Source organism: Hippocampus guttulatus, chromosome 1 (genome assembly GCF_054856545.1).
Source record: "Hippocampus guttulatus isolate MCC_2025c chromosome 1, RoL_Hgut_1.0, whole genome shotgun sequence".
Taxonomy (NCBI): Eukaryota; Metazoa; Chordata; class Actinopteri; order Syngnathiformes; family Syngnathidae; genus Hippocampus; species Hippocampus guttulatus.
This window is the reverse complement of record NC_141261.1, coordinates 697,346-717,613: the sequence shown is the minus strand read 5'-3', so window position 1 is coordinate 717,613 and position 20,268 is coordinate 697,346. Positions and strand designations below refer to the sequence as shown.

At 45.1% G+C, this 20,268-nt stretch overlaps 3 protein-coding genes across 3 annotated transcripts; all 3 read left to right on the top strand.

The window, feature by feature from the left end:
• Positions 1 to 1,258: 1,258 nt before the first annotated feature.
• LOC147209929 (ly6/PLAUR domain-containing protein 1) lies at positions 1,259 to 6,172 on the top strand. Its single transcript, XM_086117843.1, has 3 exons — positions 1,259 to 1,662; positions 3,736 to 3,864; positions 4,744 to 6,172. Exons 1-3 carry the CDS (start codon positions 1,614 to 1,616, stop codon positions 4,995 to 4,997), a joined length of 432 nt encoding a protein of 143 aa, XP_085973969.1. The 5' UTR covers positions 1,259 to 1,613; the 3' UTR covers positions 4,998 to 6,172.
• Positions 6,173 to 8,747: 2,575 nt separating this feature from the next.
• On the top strand, positions 8,748 to 14,133 carry LOC147209928 (actin-related protein 3). Its single transcript, XM_086117589.1, has 12 exons — positions 8,748 to 8,940; positions 9,289 to 9,344; positions 9,576 to 9,700; positions 9,784 to 9,894; positions 9,993 to 10,088; positions 11,285 to 11,392; positions 11,477 to 11,620; positions 11,891 to 12,064; positions 12,139 to 12,231; positions 12,299 to 12,424; positions 13,233 to 13,316; positions 13,385 to 14,133. Exons 1-12 carry the CDS (start codon positions 8,897 to 8,899, stop codon positions 13,478 to 13,480), a joined length of 1,257 nt encoding a protein of 418 aa, XP_085973715.1. The 5' UTR covers positions 8,748 to 8,896; the 3' UTR covers positions 13,481 to 14,133.
• A 146-nt stretch (positions 14,134 to 14,279) lies between these two features.
• On the top strand, positions 14,280 to 17,153 carry LOC147209927 (transmembrane protein 182-like). The gene is made up of 5 exons (XM_086117721.1): positions 14,280 to 14,471; positions 15,133 to 15,226; positions 15,309 to 15,434; positions 15,498 to 15,635; positions 16,495 to 17,153. Exons 1-5 carry the CDS (start codon positions 14,280 to 14,282, stop codon positions 16,767 to 16,769), a joined length of 825 nt encoding a protein of 274 aa, XP_085973847.1. The 3' UTR covers positions 16,770 to 17,153.
• Positions 17,154 to 20,268: the final 3,115 nt, after the last annotated feature.

Here is a 20,268-nt window from a genome sequence, read left to right as displayed (position 1 = left end):
GCAGCCTGAATAAATGCAATTAGTGCATCTCCATCTTGGTGATTGTGTGCCATAATCTGCCTAATATCCTCGCATGCGTTGATCTGGTTCTGCAACAGAACGTTCATGTGTACCTTTGGCTGGCAGTTCCGGTTGCTCCTTGCAGGCTGCACAGGGTAATAGGTCACCGAATTATCGGTGCCACTGTGATGTGTACTCTACTCCACACGCACCTTCACAATCTAATGAGAAATTTGGCCATTCCGGAGCGAGCAAGAGCACAGATATCGCAACGCCGGTAGATAGGAAGAGATTTTTCTTTCTTATCTCAGCGCCTAGGTTGATGCTGGCCCGAAGACAAACAGAACGGCAAATAAACATAAAAAAACAGTCCTGCATCTAAAGTCGGACGTCTCCGAGGTCAACCAAGTCCAACCAAAGTATTTGTGGAACAATAGGCTTCTAAAAACATACGAAAATAACGACTTCCAGCTGCAAACATGCGGGATGTCACCTGACCTCATTGGTCTGCATTATGTTCTACCTCCGCAATACAGCATTTCGGCAGGTGAGCGCACCCTCCAGCCTCTTTAGTCAACCATGGCGAGGCTCATTCTGAATGGAAAAAGTCGAGTTAAACTGCTTGGTCAGTGTGCTGCACTTAAATTTGAGGGCGTTGACAATCTCTGATAGCCTAAGACGGTGATTGATAATTGCAAGGACATCTTTGTTCATCTATATGCAAGCAATGTCTTATGAATGGAAAAACAATTGCTGTGAGATTTTTTTTTTTCACTCAAGAAGGGTTGGGAAACACACAAAAAAAACATACTTGATTTTCGTTTGCACATCATTAAAATGTGTTAATGCATATAATTGATTTCTTGTTGAGGAAAACATGGGGAAATTGCATCAATTTACCACATTTTAATCATGTGCAACTGATGCACATGTTCGAATTAAGTAAATCCATTTTTTCCAGTGCACATTCATCGCAACATTTGAATTATTTTGGAATATCCTCCGAATTATTTTGTTCCATGTCAGTTATTGAACGTCCAGTGAACAATATGAGAGTGTGAGCTTGAAAACACCAAATTCAACCCACCTGCTCACCATACCTGAAATATTGTAACGTGACACCAGTGGGGGATTTGAAGGCTGTTGGAGGGGGTGGGGGGGGGGGGGTCGCACCGTTATTCACCACGCCTTCTCCACCATTTTTTTATAAATAGCTTTTGCAGGCCGTGTCAAATATTATCTTTTAGTACATGCCCCAGGCTACTAAAAAAATGGACGGCAAGCCATAAATGCCCCCAGGGCCCTCATTTGGATAGCCATGCAACGATGCCATTTAGATGCTGTAAAAATTGAGAAGACTTTTCATAGCTCAAGCACGACTATGGAAAACTTAAAAGACAGCACAGCGTTCACGCCTGCACTGTGCGCGCCTCGGTCACGTGGTGCTCTATAAGGGTCCTGCGCTCACAGTGCGGGTGCATTGGCGGCCGCCATCCCCAACGAGCGCGGAGGATGCTGACGAGCGCGAGCGTGTGCGCGCTTCATCCGCGGCGCTCAGTCCCGCTGTTCGCCTTCTGAGCAACTTTTTCCGTTCGGATGCCCTCCCGGGAGACATGCGTCTGCTCGTTTTGGCGACTCTTTTCGGAGTCCTGGTTCACGCAGGTACGTGCAGCCAGTCCGTTTGGCGAGGAGTCACACGCGGGCGTGCATGGTTTGCTTTTTGTATTTACATGTAACGCGCGCCTTCTCGATTCTAAAATATGTCATCTCGATGCTTTGATTTTTGTTTTCATATTTCAAGAGTGACTTGCATTGTGAGAAAACTTTGGCGGAGCTGCATATGAAATATTATTTGGCACGAGTTTTGCGCACAGTATTGAAGCCATGCAAGCAGGTGACAGCCAGTTTGGGCACATCTGCCAAAGGGGCATTACTCGGGATGACTTTTCAAAATGGGTTCATTTATCCGGATTATATTATTCATGCACGGGTACAAACAATCAGAGTAAGAATAAGATATATACTTCCCACAGGAAAAAAAACGTCACTGAATGACAAAACAAATTCTGTCTGTCTGACTGTCTTTCCTTCTTTCTCACTTTCTCTCTTTCTTCTTTCTACAGCCTAAGATGGATGCAAGGAACGACATTGCATTTTTTTTATCAGTCCGAATGATCCCATCTGACTAATCAAATGTTATGTTCATGCTGATAAGCTGCATTTTACCTCCCAGCTAGACAGAGTCCCTGCGAAATAATAAGAAGCCGCTTGCATCCGCAATCAGATCCCAACTGACGGACGGAGCCGCTCGCTAGTGTTTTGTTGTGTTTATCAGTCACAAACTTGGCAGATTAATGGCTTCCACCTTTTCCATAATTACACCAATGAGCAGATGTGCTGTGTTTGGCTTGATTGATGCTGCTTCAATGATCGGTTCACATTAGAGGAACTAATTTGAGTCGACTCTCAGGGTTCACCGACGTTGTTATGCATTGCACAGAATGTATTGTCTGTTTTGCCACACTGCAGTTTCTCTGGCAAAACAATCGCGAGGGCTTCATGGGCAGGTTTTAGTTGAACAAACACACGCGGCTGCTTTGAAAGTAGCCAGTAAAACGTTTCCCCTTTGCAAGGTGACATGGTGGCACTCCCCTTAGGCGCTGCATCAAGTTCCTTTTGTTTGCATTGTAAATGAAACTTTACCAACCTTGCTAAAGCCGGTTGTTAAAAATACCACTGATGTGATTTTATGGCCTTCCCTCATTTCATGGACGCAGCAGCCATCATTATGTGCTCAGCATCCTTTGCAAAAAAAAAATCCTCAGCCACCCCCTAGCTCGAGGTGATGTCAAGCTTGCAGTGCAGCAGACGGAAGACTCCATTAGTTTTGTTTGGACATGGAGCCATACCTTATGCTTGGCCTTTGTGGACTTTGAAAACTGTGAGTGAGGGTGTTCGAGTGTGAAAAGGAGGCAGACATTAGTTCTGGTCAAATAAGAGCACGGTGACAATAAATAAATGAGTAGCATGACGTTATGGATGACAGATCAGATCAAATCTCAAATTCTCTCATGGCTCCTCGTCTTTTGTAAATACATATACAGTGTATACAGTATCCATTTTCAATAGCGCGCAGGGTCACAGGAAACTGTGGAGCTTTCCCAGCTGGCTTAGGCTGAGAGGCGGGGCTGTTGCCAGCGATTTGGGCCCTTTAAAAATAACATCACAGCAGATTGAAAATATTTTTCAGGGAATTAGGGCCCTTAAAAGCATCATGACCTTTTTTCCTTGCACCATAGATGACTCTCATGTCATTCACAGAAACACAAAGTTACATTCACACCGATGAGTAAAAGTGGATTGTTTTTTATTTTTTGACGAAGCATCTGAAGAAAATCAAGCACAGGAAGAACATATACTGTAGACTTCACACAAGGCCAACTGTACCTGGAATCTAATTTGGTCAAAGAATCCTACAAATTGTACACCTTTCCGGTTCTGCAAAAGCCTGGATTTTGTCCTTAACACCCATGCATAGGAAACGCAGAAAAACAATACATCATTTTGCAAAGTCAAAAACTGTATCAAAAGGGGTGCAAGGATCCCGGACCTTTGCCCAGATCACACCAAAATGTAATTATTCCTATCATGACCAACCCTTGAGTGGGCCGCTCCTTGGTGAAGAAATAATCCTTTTCTTCTTTCACCGTCCTGCTTTGTTTGATGCGTTTGCAGGAGACGCCCTTCAAATCCAGTGTTACCAGTGCGAGATGAAGCACGACTGCTCAACGCCCGAGTACGTTGTGAACTGCACCGTCAACGTGCAGGACATGTGCCAAAAGGAGGTGCTTGTCAAACCTGATGGTGAGTGACAATTTCTGCTGCACCCTGTTGACAAAGCAACAGTTTTGTACGTCATATTTGTCGATTGGTATGAATGGATTGTCGCGCTTGAGTTGGCATAGCTGAACACTTGCCGCGTCCGTGGCCCGCCACACACCGAGTAACCGCGACTGAACTGTTGCGAGGAGCCTCTGCAATGAGCGGCCAATGCTGCGATGCAAAATTTCAACCTTAGCCCTGATCTAAGAACTCCACAAATAGAACGGCAAAGCAAAAATTTCATGTTACACTGCAAATTTCCCCGGTGTGGGACAAATAAAGGTTATCTTATCTTATGTACATACTTATTACAACACTACCTAAGTATATTTAGAAATTCATCTGTACCTCTGGTTTACAAGCAAAGCTTGATGAGTCTTTGTTGCCAAAATGCACGAGTGCCATCAATGAAGGCCAATAGCCTCTCAAATATCCACTCTCTCCTTTCCTCTCACCCGTTTCCGCTCTTTGTATTATTAGGATAAAAGTGGTGAAGGCCTTCCAGTTTTTCCTTGTCATTTATGCTACACTGAGGGTTTCCGTTTTTCTATTGCAGTGAGTTGGCATGTGTGCGACGGTGAGTCGCCGGCTACAATTGGTTCGCGATTTTCTATTTCAGTTGCATTCGGTTGAATCGCTCGGTGTGCGGTGGCTCTAAGCTGACCCTAACTAGGTGGACACAAAGAAAAGTGTGAATAAACAAGGAAGCCATGATTGCCTTTCATTTCCACGCTATACTGTGACGGAGGCGATGAATAAATGCCAGACTGATGCTATGCGACTACGCCGCAGATGAAATCAGAGGCCTGGTCCGATTCCACCGGGAGTAGATTAATAATCCGACTTGTCCCCTCTTCACAGGGATTCATTATCGGAAGTCGTGCGCATCGTCCGCGGCGTGCCTCATCGCTTCCTCCGGCTACCAGCAGTTCTGCACCGGGAGGCTGAACTCGGTCTGCATTTCCTGCTGCAACACAGCACTCTGCAACGGGCCCAAGAGGAAGCGGCTCGTTCACTCGATGGCAACGCCCGACCCACAGATGAGCATCATCCTCGCTCTCCTTCTTTCGCTTCTTTCCCTGTCGCATCTCCTGCACGCCGCTTGTTTGATCTGAACCACGGGATTGGGGATGGTTTTTATCGACGCTTGTTTATACACACATCCAAAAAGTCCATTTCGGAAAATCCTGAACTCTGTCAGCACCACTAGGAATCTCAGTGGGTACGCCATCTCAATTATCTGTTCTGCGGAACACCAGAGAACCGTACAGGTTTGTTTCACTTGTGCACCAAAATATGAGGCGGACATTTCCCGCTGTCATGGCTGCTACTATTAGTTGTATGAATTGTCTTGCCCTCTGCGTTGCTGGAGTCATCAAGTAAATGCACAACGGTAAGCCCACACCATCCTCAGGCATGATGGATAGTGCCTAAAGTGATTTATGCATACTTATATGTATATATAAAGCATTTCAATTGTATTTCTTTCTTTGACACCCGGTTCAAGCGTCAGACCCGAAGAGCAACAAAGGAAGAAATGAGTCAACACGTGAACCACAAGCACAATATAACTCTCACTTTGAGAGCTGCTTCAGGTTGTCGGTAATGTTTAGAATTAGATCAAGATCAACTCACCTGATTAGTGTATGAAACAACACTCATTTCAGAATAAATAATGCTTTCATGCTTGCTTTTATTCTTTCCTCAGTATGTATGATAATGCCTCTATTTGGTTCAGTGTTTCGGTATTTAAATACTATGGTTTTGCTCGGATTGGTAAAATATTCTTCTGATATGAATTGTGAGTGGATATTGTGTTGACACAGCATGAGTGTTTTTTTTTGAGAGGGTGGGGCGTTTACAACCACTTTCATATTTTTTTTTCAAGGGTGCTACACTTTAATTAACTTTGAGTACGGGTCTGGAAAATATTGCCAAGCAGGGGTCATTAGGGTTACTTTTTGTGTCGTGAATGCTTGTACACAAATGAACCTTGTCCAGTTGGCAAAGTCAGAATGGGCATAATGCTAACAAGAACAGACATGTTTCAGTCTGTGGGGCTTTTCTGAGGAGGAAAAAGTAAGTACTACGAAGTTAATAATAACCCCCACATAAATGTGCTGAGATCATCCAATTACTGATGGTTTTCAGCATTTTTGTCCTCACTAAGCTGTGAATTAGGCTTTTTTTCCCCTTTTTCTGGACCATCTTTATGCGGATGTTTCTTGCTCAGCTCAAGAGGGTGCGGAAACAATGTACGGTAAAAATAAACTCAAGGCATAAACCACTATGACTTATACTAATCTGTGCATTTGATCGTTACAGTCGTCCACCATGTACTCTTATACCGAACAGTTTACCCCTTCGTGACGGGCACTTGCGTCCCAATCAAAGATGATGAACTTGTCAGGAATTTGATTCGGGGACGCGTAGCCAGGGGCACAACTGAGCTGCTCACAATGAATGACTCGGGCAGAGAAAGAACTTATTAGCACGACGCCGACTTCGTGAATAATGTGAGCCGGTTACATGCAAACTAGCGTGTAGCTCTACTGTTGCCTCAACATGGGCTCTGTTAAGGCCGAGCCCAGAGGAAGAGGTCGGCATAGGCTAACCACACCTGCGGCTGTGGTTAAAGGGCAGCAAAAGCAGCTCATTATTAGAAATAATAAGAGTAAGGCGAACCTAAAACCTAGCTCTAATGATGTGCACACAAACAAGTCACATCGGAGTTCTGGCAGAAATACTTAACTCATAAGTGTACGATGGGGGAAGAGCCTCCATACAATCCTTATACTGTATGAAATAACTCCACATTTGAACACTCATCCTAAATCTAAGCAGCTTTAAAAGCTACTTAACCGTTGCTATTTGCAGTAAAATGTAGGCACACAGTAAAATGGCATCAAAATTAAAGCAGCTCATGATGGAACATTAATGGCAAGATGCAGGAAAGCATTCAACCAACGTGAAATATACTGCCCTTCACCAAAATGGTTAGCATTATGGCTACTACTCTCAATTCTTATACCGTGCACACGAAATGAATATAAAAATGGGAGATATTGGGGGGATATGGATTGCGCACGACTGCTCTCTAGTGTTTACCTCCCTTCATTTTCAAACTTTTCATTGTTAGAAAGGATCAATAGATATGACGTGAAAATAAAATAAAATAATTGTGGCCAATATTTAGCTATAACATTCATGGCTTTTTTAAATTTAATGCAGCTAAAACTATTTTGTAATTTAAAATGAAATAATTATAAACATATTTTGGGGTTTTATTTGTTTTGTTTTTGTTTATGTTCTTGGATGCAAAGTGGACAGAAATGGCCGTCACAGGATCCAGGAGGTGAAGAGGGCAACTAAGTTCCCACTGAAGACCCGGTTCACTACCATGGCATTTCAAAAGTTATAATTGAATGAAATCTGTTGCACAGATCTACTAAAAAGTATTTGGATGTGAAAGGACTACATTCGGAAAGTCTTACTAAAGTTAAATGCTGATATGCTGCCTCTGCGGTCGTGGGATGCATCTTTATAATGATAAGAGAGAATCTTGATCGTAAATGGAAAGGAATTTAAGATAAGATAAGAAAAACCTTTATTAGTCTCGCAATGGAGAAATTCCCAATTCACAGCAGCAAAGTTACGAAAGGAAGAAGTAGAACAACAAAATATAGGAGCTGCTGGAAAGGCAGCCACTCACGCGGCGCCATTTTGAAGTCAAAATAACAAAAATAACACAACACAACACATAGGACACAGACAGTCGTGCAACCTTCACCACTTTTCTGCATACACTTTGTTGTCTGAAGCAGTTCTAGATGAAAGAGGAGAGGATCAAAGTGTCCTTTCACCAGTGGATCAGAGACGTCATGCTGAAAATGTGCACGCGTCTGCTACAAGCTAAGTTTTGAAAGCAAACACGAAGCTGTCGCGTCCATTGACGAAACAGAGATTGGCTTACATCTCCTGTCCCATGTAAATCCACTTCAATTCCAAGCCGCGACTCCCAGTTCCACATCCGCATCGGCGCTCCGCGCTAACGCTCCTTTCTTCTCATCGTCGGCTCCTCAAGCCTTACATCCATCCGGCCGCAGACCGTTCAACAGCACCGATCTCTCCGCTGAACAAAGCGGGGCTGTGAAAAATGCTGCCCATTACAGGCGCAAGACACAAGCGCCCGGGACAGTCCAGCAACGACAGTCAAATGGCGCCGACATTCCTCCCAGGCAGAAACAGCGCTGGTATACCCATGCTGCCGAGAAGGCGCAACCACCAAGCACAGAGTCTCCTCCTTGATGAATGTCGTGGCCAAAAAATGCTGAAAAAAGTCCACATCAGGTCCACACGACGTAACAACAAACACAAAGTGACAAAACAAACCAAAAAACAACAAAAAAAGCAAGGCTCATGAGAGCACTTGCCGACGGCTGCCTACTCGGGCGCCATCTTGACTTCAAAGTTAACAAGCGTAACTTTACAACTGTGCTAAATTAAAATGAACCTGCTTTCAGAATTGGCTTGCAGCAACAACTAAAATTCAGATTTTTTTTTTCCCGTGTGATTGGCCTGCGAACCAATTCAGGGTGTACGCTGGGATAGGCTCCTGCACGCCGGCGACCCTCGTGAGGAAATACACATTAGAAAATGATTGGATGGATATTTTATTTGTTGCCTTTCTGCTGTTTCATTCTCCAGTCTTGTGGGTGGCGGTAATGCACTTGGACGCTGGTTTGTCAACCGTCAAATACATTATTACACAAGAAGAATAAATCTATCACACTAGCGAATGCCATACACGGGGGGTCGCTGTTTCACCTCTGACGAGTCATTGTTCATGAAAGTAAATCTCCGGGAACCCGGAAGCGCTCATCCATTTGCCCTGACTGCTGCTGCTGCTCTGTTCATTGAGGTTGCGGCAACTTAAATCACCCGCGACCGGCACATCCGTCCAGATCGGGCGACTGGGATATTTACCTTGAATTCGGCTAGAAGGCGAGCGAGCATGGCTGGTCGACTGCCGGCTTGCGTTGTCGACTGTGGCACAGGGTATGTGTGGAACTTGCTAGCGCTATTTAGCTGCTGTTTGCTTGCATGCCTACTTCCTGGCTAACGCCCTCCTCTTTAGCACCGCTTTCCTCTCTAATCTGTATCGTCAACGTTGCCTGTTTTTCTTACTTAGGGGCACTCTAAATCGCCCAGGCTTGCTTTGTTTGATATCGCTGCTTTCAAAAACGGTTTCCTTTCGGTGGCTAATGGGACGAATGCTACTTCCTGGTCCACTCTCCCCTCACAAACCACGACGTCAACATAATTTGAGCTGTAGCAACCCGTAATTTCCAGCAAGTGTGGGTTAGGCAAATAGTGACTTACTGACTGACTCTCTTCCCCATGCAGGTACACAAAGCTTGGTTATGCTGGAAACACGGAACCTCAGTTCATCATACCGTCATGTAAGTCATGAGATGAAAGAGCTAGTTAAATGACGTGACAGAAAACCGAAAGGCCATTCAAAGTTCTGTTCACCAACAGAACGATTTTCTGATCTATTTGTACTATGTTCTCATGCCAGCTGAAAAAGTCACTTCATTTAAAAAAAAAAAAAAAATCCTATTTAGTTTAAGGTAGAACCTATTTAAGAAGCTGTTTTGATTTGTTTTCTCACTTATTTCCTGTTTGACCAGGCATTGCAATCAAAGAGTCAGCCAAAGTTGGGGACCAGGCGCAGCGCCGAATGATGAAGGGCATCGATGATCTGGATTTTTTCATTGGTGATGAAGCCATCGATAAGCCATCATACGCAACAAAAGTGAGATGTCATTTTGCCATGCATAAACAGTTTGGTTACACTTTTCAGCAGAGGATTGACACTTACCATTTTCTCCATCCCAGTGGCCAATCCGACACGGAATAGTGGAAGACTGGGATCTAATGGAGAGGTTCATGGAGCAGGTCATCTTCAAGTATCTGCGGGCAGAACCTGAAGATCATTACTTCCTTTTGGTAAAGGCTCAGTTTCATACATCCTATGTACCTACCCAGAAATAGTTGCATTGTTTTATTCAGCCACTGGTAACGTGTTATATGTCTCATCCTTACAGACAGAACCTCCATTAAATACACCAGAAAACAGAGAGTACACAGCAGAGATCATGTTTGAGTCGTTCAACGTCCCAGGTCTCTACATTGCTGTTCAGGTACCAAAATGTGACAATCAACTTCGTTACGGGACACTGAGAGAAGTGTGGTGCATTCTGTATGATTGTGTGAATGTAATCACTTCATGATGGTACAGGCGGATCGGTGAGGCATCTTTTGTGATGCGGATGTTATATCGGTCTGTCGTGACAAAGAAAGAGCTGAGCCAAAGGTGAAGTTCTCGATTTACCGGTTGATCTATCTTCCCACCCTCACCTATGGTCACGAGCTATGGGTCGTGGCCGAAAGAACGAGGTTACCAATGCAAGCAGCCGATATGCGTTTCCTACTTAGGGTGTCCGGGATCTCCCTTAGAGATAAGGTGAAAAGCTCGATCATCCGGGGTGGGCTCGTAGTCGAGCCGCTTCTCCTCCTCATCTCCAGTGTCCCAGGCATATGATTAGGATGCCCCCTGGACACCTCCCTAGCGAGGTGTCCGGGCATATCCCACCGGCAGGAGGTCCCAGGGACAACCCGGGACACACTGGAGAGACTTTGTCTCCCAGCTGCACTAGGAATGACTTGGGGGTCCCCCAGGATGAGATGCAAGAAGTGGTGGGGAGAGAGAATTCTGGGCTTCCCTGCTGAAACCATTGCCCCAGCGACCCGACCCCGGATAAGCAGTAGAAAATGTATGCATGGACGGATGAAACTGATGGAATGCTTCGGGTGTAGTGTACTCCAACACAAAAATATATAACACGAATAACATACAAACACTCTGGTCTAAATTGTCCGTAAGTGTGAGTGTGTGTGCGGATGGTTGTTCGTTTCTGTGTGCCCTGCGATTGGCTGGCAACCGGTTCGGGGTGTCCCCCGCCTACTCCTCGAAGACAGCTGGGATAGGCTCCAGCATGCCCCACAACCCTTGTGAGGATAAAGCGGATCAGAAAATGGATGGATAATCACACGTACGCACGCGCGCACATTTTATTTCCCCCATTTCCCCCTACACGTCCCACGATCGACTTGGGACCAGTCCACGTGCTACCGGTCGTTCGTTATCGACTGGTTGGAGACCCACACAGAGGCAGATGTGATGATGTCATCAAGAAGCGTTATTACGCTTGTTTGGTAGAGTCTAAATCTCTACCAATAGCTGAATATATGTGTTCCACGTCCTTGTAAAAAGCGAGACAACCACTCTACAAGCCGATGCTGTGTTTAATTGTAAATATTGACATTGTGGTCTTAGGCTGTCCTGGCACTGGCAGCCTCCTGGACGTCCCGACAGGTGGGCGAGCGAACACTGACGGGGACGGTGATCGACAGCGGCGATGGAGTCACGCACGTCATTCCAGTGGTGCGTCGACTGGCCGACTATACGGTATTCTTGTCTATTTTCCACCTGTTCCCGCCCTCATTTGGTTTCCTCATCGCATTCCAGGCTGAAGGCTACGTCATCGGCAGCTGCATCAAACACATCCCCATTGCGGGCCGGGACATCACATACTTCATCCAACAGCTCTTGAGGGAACGGGAAGTGGGAATCCCTCCTGAGCAGTCGCTGGATACCGCTAAAGCTGTCAAGGTCGGTCAGTTTGACTTCCTGCAGCTGAAGAGTTGGTCGTCCTTTTTCGCACGTCACCTCGAGAGCGGTAGAGCTGCTGGATTGGCATGAAGAAAAAGGAGAACAGACTGTACAGTCCTGAGTTGCAAGTTTATTTCCTTCTGTGACCACACTTATAGCTCATCCTCATCATATATCAAATCCTTCTTCCCCAGGACGTATGGAAGCTTCCATGTCAAACTGCTTCTTGTGATGCTTCAATGCCATGCGTTTGATCGTGTGTCACTCTAGGAGCGCTTCAGCTATGTCTGCCCAGACCTTGTCAAGGAGTTTAACAAGTACGACACAGACGGGTCCAAGTGGATCAAACAGTACACGGGTGTCAACGCCATCACCAAGAAAGCGTTCCAGATAGATGTGGGCTATGAGCGTTTCCTCGGGCCTGAGATCTTCTTCCACCCGGAGGTGCCTTTGCATTTCCATTCGGCCACATGTGTATTTTCACAAGTTCGAGTTTAGAATCATTTGCTCTCATGCAGTTTGCCAACCCAGATTTCACGCAGCCGATCTCAGAGGTGGTTGATGAGGTCATCCAGAACTGCCCCATCGACGTCCGCCGCCCCCTCTACAAGGTGCAGAAACAAAATGCGAGCAGGCTATGTGCATTTACTTTGTGTTAATATGTCACCTGTGCCACAGAACATTGTGCTCTCTGGAGGCTCCACCATGTTCCGAGACTTTGGTCGACGCCTGCAGAGAGATCTCAAGCGGACTGTGGATGCACGGCTGAAAATCAGTGAGGAACTGAGCGGTGGCAAGTTGAAGGTGAGGAGCACAAGAAATTATTTTACGACATTACCAATGGAATGTTTACAGTTAGAGGTCGTGTGTTTTTTATAACAAGATGACATGAAAATTATTTCACACTTGGCCTTGAAACTTACTAAAAGGTCTGAGCCTCAGCCAAGTTCAAAGATGAAACCATTGAAAAATAAATTGTCATGATTATTAAGCAAATCAAATTTTTGCTAATTTAGTATAGTAAAAAAACAATAAAAAGTAGACACAATAGAAATAAAAAATATGTCTACATCCCCCCCCCCCCCCCCCCCATCTATATGCAGTCAAAAATTAGTCCATTGGCTCCATCTGCAGCATCTATAGCAATGCGCAGCTTAAATGAAGGAGGGGGTCACCATTTTTCAGCATTGTGACTGGGCAGTATAAGTCAGCACAACTAAGACATATCTACCATCTAATGGTAGTTGGTGATGTTACAACATAAAATAGTCGACCTCTGCATCTTTGCAGTTTGACACCCCTGAATTTGCATATTCCGATTTTTTTTTTTTTCCTCTGGCCCAACCACCAGTCCCCGTTTTTTGGTGGAAAATGCACTGTATATAGTGAACGTTTATCACTGCTTTATGAAATCCTTACCAAAATTATTTTCAATCAAAGGGGTTACTCAGACTTATAAACCTTTTTCTTTGGGTGGGGTCGGGGGGGCGGTCACTCATTCATTTTTGCTTTACTTTTCAAAGTGAATCATGCTCGATCACAATTGAGCTGAGTCAGGTATTTCTGTGCTTCTGGTTATCATTGTTTATTCACGTGTTTATTTTTTGGGCAGCCAAAGCCCATTGATGTGCAGGTCATCACCCATCACATGCAGCGCTACGCCGTCTGGTTTGGAGGCTCCATGTTGGCGTCCACTGTGAGTGTCAAACTATTTTGCTTGAAATTTTACGACTTGTATCTTTGATGTTTAATTTGTTTCGGCAGCCCGAGTTCTACCAAGTGTGCCACACCAAGAAAGACTATGAGGAAATTGGTCCAAGCATATGCCGCCACAACCCCGTGTTCGGGGTCATGTCGTAGGCCAGGGGGAGCTCGTTGGGCTGAACTGGATGGCAAAAGGAGGAAGCACATATGTGGCGGTCTCATGAGCCTTTGGCGCTCCAAAGGACCTCTCCATTCAGATCGAGTGACAGCGGACCAAACAAACTACCAACATTGGTAGTGACGTACTCCATCAATTAGAAGGGACGAGCAGCAACTCTAATTGTGTTTCCTGCAAATAATTTAATCATCGCTGGTAAATATTTAATTAGTGCTCACAGGGTTGTCACATGCTTACTTGACTTGAGTCTGCTTGAACATACCTGGGTCGGCTTGCCCATCAAGAGGCAAAACTAAATAAAGGATGAGTCATGAAATATTGCCGTCTTGTCCTTCCAAAAGGTGTTGGAACAAGAATACTTACAGTTTGTGTGAAGTTATAAACAAAACAAAAAAATAGTGAAAAAGTAGATGAAGTCTTTATGATGTTTGAGAGCGACATGATGACAAACACAAGCGTCCAGCCATGCTCTGATGCAATTATGAGTCTTTGGCGGAATTGTTTTAACTCACTTTTCAATGCAGGCACATCCTCACAATACAAACGTTTTAGTCACAGACGAATATGAGGTGAGATTTGTTGAATTCTGGTGTCTGTGCTGCCATTCTAATAAAAGCTGAGATGTTTGACACCCTTTCTCCTGACTTTCTGCTCACCGTGTCATTATATTTAGTTGTTGCATCTGCTCCCCTCCTTCCTGACACATGATGCAAGTGTTTATTTTCATCCTTGAACTGGCAGGGAAGTCACGTAGCCACGCTCCAACGCTGGGAACATATGGAGCTGGCCGTCAGCATGTCGAAGGGTTTCCACCTGAGCCCAGATGAGCGCTTAAGCGCGCTTCTCTTCTTTGCTTTGTTCTCTGTGGCACTGGGCCTTCTGTCCACTCTGTTTTCCTGCACGACTGACTACTGGCTGCTGGGTTCGGCTGAGCTCTGCCGTCCAGGAAGTGGCTCAAGAGAGACAGAGGTAGCATACGGTACTTTGTAGGCGCTTATTCAGCATTTCAAGTTAAAACGGTGGTAAAAAGATTCATTCAAGATGCAAAAAAAAATGATTTAGTGTCCTTGCTGCGTCCTATGTGCACGTGTGCTGCTAAACCAATTAATATGTTGATCTAGTTGTTATATCAAGACGTGTTTTTTTTATCATGACGTCATGTTTTTTTTCCTTATTCTGGGAATGACTAGGGGCCCTCTGCCAGAGGAGTAGAGGGGAACGCAAGAGTTCATAATACTCAAGCAGTTCTGAAAGATGAGAAGGACCAAGACCATGAAAACACATCAACCATTTAAACGAAGAAAAATAGAATGGACCCTCAATCACACACGGAGCCAATTCAGGGTTTCTAAAAGCGGTGTAATGTGGGCCGCCCCCTGGTGTTTGTGAAGACACGTGATGCAGATTTTGTAAAAGTTTTAAACCTGAAATACTGCTTTGCATGACACCAGAGAGCAAGTAGTGTATAGCCAATGGGACTCGCAATAAAAGCATGCATCAGCGTCTCCGTGTTGGCACGAGAGAGAACAGGAAATGTATGCGGCTTCGGAGGAAAAAGTTTGCACAGCCCTGCCGTACTGAAATATCCATGCATTGCACTAATAATTAACCGGTGGTGTTATGACGCAAGGGGGCGGACAGCATGCTCTTCCACGAGGGGCTGTTCTGGCGATGCTCCTTCCCAGCAACATCTCCTAAATACTCTCTTTGGGATCTTTGGATCTGTAAGATCATTTCACACACACGTAGCATGATTTGAACTCTGCTTTCTCAACAATGGTCACAACAATGCTTTTTACCCTTCAGTAAAAGCGCCACACATAAAAGTGTGCCAGGCAGCGTTCCTCTTCCCATTTCCGGCGAAGAACCCGTTTTGGGTGCAATCACCGGACTCCCCTGCTGCTGAACCCTACGAGCACCACAGCGCCATTGGTGGGACACGTCATCCTTCACATACCAGTATGTCTTCGGCGTACCTCATTGCCACTTTCTCAGTTTTCAGAACGTTTTGGAGCATCTTCCTCATCACGGGTGTGGCCACTGTGACCACCGGTGGGCTCGCTGTCATCTGTACTGCCGCTCTCTCCAAGCACAAATTCTACAAAGTGGGTGGAGTTCTTTTGATTTGTGGGGGTAGGTACAAAGCTCCACCCCGCCCCTACCCCGCCCAAGAAAAAACGCTAAAAAACAGTGTGACTTCTTCCTCCACATACCAAAGTGGCTTTGCCATGCCATGCATGTTTGGAATGCGGGAGGAAACCGGAGTACCCGGAGAAAACCCATGCAGGCACGAGGCAAACATGCAAACTCCACACAGGAAGGCCGAACCCTGCACCTCTGCGCTGTGAGGCAGACGTGCTAACCAGCAGATCACCGTGCCTCATTTATTTATTTGAAAATCTGTTTTGAATGAGCAGAGGTACCGGGTTGAATTCCAGCTCCGGCCTCCCTGTGTGGAGTTTGCCTGTTCTCCCCAGGCCTGCGTGGGTTTTCTCCAGGTTGCTGCGGTTTCCTCCCACGTTCCAAAAACATGCATGGCAGGCTGATTGAACACACTAAATTGTCCCTAGGTGTGAGTGTGAGTGTGAGCGCGCATGGTTGTTCGTCTCTGTGTGCCCTGCGATTGGCTGGCAACCGGTTCAGGGTGCCTCCCGCCTACTGCCTAAAGACGGCTGGGATAGGCTCCGGCACCCCCCCGCGACCCTAGTGAGGATCAAGCGGTTCAGAAAATGGATGGGTGGATGTTTTAAATGAGTGAAAACACAATCGGCTTAAGGTCAAATCTTAACTCATTCACTCCCAATGACGTTTTTAAACGTCTTTTCAAACTTGATCTAGAATTGGCTGGTACTGAATGAGTTAAATGTGCGCTCATGCAGATGTCACGCTCTTGCTTGGAGCTTTTGTCAAAAACTCGATTCGGCCCAGAAAAAAAAGACAAATACTATTTATGCGTCACCCACCCGGTTTCATCCGTCCTTGTGTGCGGCAGGTTTGTGTCTGCTCGCCGTGGTGCTCATGTATGTGATGTGGGTCCACGTGTTGGACACACTGGAGGAGTTTGCCCGAGGTCAGCAAGTGAGCGGCTGCAAATCCTTCCACCTGAGCATCCAGCACGGACCGTCGTTCCAGCTGGCTCCCGTGGCTTCCTTCTTCAGCCTGCTGTCTGGCCTTCTCTTCCTCATGATTGCACAGGGCGTTCGCTCTTTGGAACCGCATCGCACACACGAAGCCCCACATCCTCCGGAGCTCCAAACTGACCTGTGACTCTTAATATCTCTTTTTGCTGCCTGTCATCGTATGAATCAAAAAGACACATATAAAAAGGCACACTAGAGTACAGTGTTTCTCCATTTGATGGCAAAAGGTCGTGCCAATAACATGTCACCAAATACACACATCATCCCTCTCTCACTGAGTGTAAAATAAACCAGAGGATCCTTCTGATATCCATCAGTGAGCAATATTGGAATACTTAATTTGTAGTTTAAATCTATGCATTTTTCTTAATCTAATGAATCGACCTACTCTTCCTACATTATAATTGATCGATTAGATAAGACAGACGTGCTGAAAAGATGGTTGTCAAGCTTGAATGTGCACTCGATTCGGACATGAGAAGGATGTTTGGGTCACAGGGATGGAGGGAGATAATAAATGAGACTGTCACAATCCATTTCCTGACAGCAAGGTTACTTCATGCAGCGGCCGCTAGAGGGAAGTGTTGCTACGTCATAACATTTCTGACCGGCGTCCGAGTTCAAATGTGGAGTCGACCGGCATAAGTGACAATTATTATGTTTCATTTTTTTATTCACCTTCCAGACAGGAAGGCTGCATCCACAGTTTGTCGTAATCAGGTCAAATTAATGAGGGCGATCGCACAAGACAAACTGATACAATTGGAAACAGAAAAACACGGTGCTTTTTAGATTCAAGATGTATCCCTTCATTTTTTTGCTTTTAATCTCGCGTGTAAATTAGGTGACTGCCATTACACCTGAGCGACCCTCACACGCTTACAGCTCACCAAAGCCATCCGCTTTATGGTTTCAATAATATAAATGGTGTCTCAACTTGTAATTTGTTGAGTGGCAGCATGATGACTTAAATATGCGCTAGACAAAAGCAACCACAGTTATAAAATTCAATACAAGTATGGTGCTAAATCCTAACTTGAATAATAGAACATTTTGTTAAATAGATTCCATTCCGGAAAAACAAAACAAATTGTTGTGCTTCACAATATATCAATTGAATGCCGCTCCTTCTGGTGTGCCGACCTTCGCCAGCCGAGGGTAGCAATAGACCGACTGACAGCTATACTGTTCATTGAATTTCTGTTTTGCTCATCATTGGGTCTACAGCAGTAATATTGGTTGTTCTATGCAAAGCATAAACAATATATGCATGCGAGTACTGTACTATTGTATTGTCAGTGTACATGTTGCTGTACTGTTTTCAGTCCGTAGTTTCAAGATTTAAAGCACCTCAACTTGAAGCCATTTGATATTAGCATTAAGATAGCAGACTAAGATTAAACTGTGGTTATTTTAACTCTCCTATTATCCTTGGGGTCAATTTGACCCAATTCAATGTTTATTATTCCAAAAATAATAGTTGGGGCGGCCCGGTGGTGCAGTGGTTAGCGCGTTGACCTCACAGAGGTACTGGGTTCAATTCCAGCTCCGGCCTCCCTGTGTGGAGTTTGCATGTTCGCGCTGGGCCTGCGTGGGTTTTCTACGGGTACTCCGGTTTCCTCCCACATTCCAAAAACATGCATGGCAGGCTGATTGAACACTCAAAATTGTCCCTAGGTGTGAGTGTGAGCACGGATGGTTGTTCGTCTCTGTGTGCCCTTGGATTGTCTGGCAACCGGTTCAGGGTGTCCCCCGCCTACCGCCTGAAGACGGCCGGGATAGGCCACAGCACCCCCCGCGACCCTTGTGAGGATAAGTGGATCGGAAAAATGGATGGATGGATGAAATAATAGTGTTTTTTTTTAAACTCCATATTTTATGACTTTTCTTAATTTGATATTAAGCATCAAATTATCAAGATGCTATTTTTTTTCAATGTCCTGAACACATATTGCACGCATTGGTGATCCTCAGGTTTCATCCTCTTGTGGCTCTTAAAGTTGTCACAACATTTCAAAAAGATTTGTATATGAAAACATTTTAAGATACATTATTCTAATTTAAAAGTTTGACTTTATGTTGGCGCTACAGGAATGGTCAACTTGCTGATAAGTTTTATTATTAGGAAACCGGAGTACCCGGAGAAAATTCACACAGGCACAGGGAGAACAGGCAAACTCCACACAGGAAGGCCGGAGCTGGAATGGAACCCGGTACCTCTGCATTGTGACATCAATGGGCTAACCACTCATCCACCGGGCCACCCTGTTAGCTTTATGTGATCCATAAAATATATGTAAGTGTTTGTTAAAAGCAATATGAGCCCTCCGCAAGAAGTGGCACTTAAACAAAATGTACTGACTTACTTGGTGTACATTTAATATAACATATCCGGGAAAGGTTCCAGCTCACCCCAAGACCCAATCGGATAAGCAACGCAGAGAATGGATGGATAGAAAAGCCAAGCTGCTCTGAGATCCTCTCCTCTGCTCCCCGCAGGCCAACCCAGGGGCCACAATTATTCAGGACTTTGTTCGACCAAGTAGAAGAATTAGCCTGGCCAGCCCATGGAAGACCTTCTCACCTCCTCTTCGACCTCAGACTGAGGCTCCGACTCAATCAGCCTGTTCACGGCTGTCCTCGCCAGACCTTTTCCATCCGTATGAGGCCAGAGTGATGCTTGGCTGCGCATGATTCAAACAATAGAAAGTCAAGAGATGATTAGGTGAAGGCAGATCAAATGAACACGTAGTGCACCGTAGATATGAGCTGAATTACATGTTGTCAAAATGACAGATGAGATTCGTGACCTCTCGTCTTGCTTTGGTCCCATTCGTACCCGGATGACTCCACTTGCCCATTAGCTTTCCGTAATGGTGGAAATAGAAAATTGCGATGGGGGAAGAGTATGTGGAAGTTTCTTTTATCTGCGAGTGCTTTCCCCGCGCTGTCCGACAAACAGAAGTAATGATTTGCAAGGCTGCTCTGGAAATGCTTAGCGTAATGAGCCAGGTTGCGGGTTTGTGACAACAATGGCATGTTTAGTTGTGGCGATCCGGTTTTGCCCGACTCTCGGATATTTCACCGTGACGTCCCATGTGGCAAAATTTGACTGAGGCAGAACAATTGAGAAAATAGTGGGAATGGCATGAAACATAATTGTAGTTTTCTTCTCTACAGCCATATAAATTCACCTTTAATAATGTTTTTTTTCTTCATATTTTATCATTTATATTCATATTTACTTGTTTCCCCCATTTTTCCTAGATTGAAAGTGTGAAGTATCAGTACAAAAGAAGATGTTATGTGAGGTAAGCTGGAAGTGAGACCCATCCCTGACCGTAATTTACATTTCAGCAGTGAAATTTAAAAATGAATTCAAAAATATACTGTATGTGGTGAACATTTCGAAATAGTCTACATCAAGGCTGGCCAAGTCGGGCCCTCAAGAGCCCCTATCCAGCCTCTTTTAGATGTCTCCCTCCTCCAACACAACTGATTCAAATGATCACATTTGTTATCAGGCTTCTGCAAAGCTTGATGATGGATTGATTTGCACCAGGAGTGTTTTTCTTTTTGAGGGCCACATCTAAAACAGGCTGGATAGGGGCTCTCGAGTACTGGAC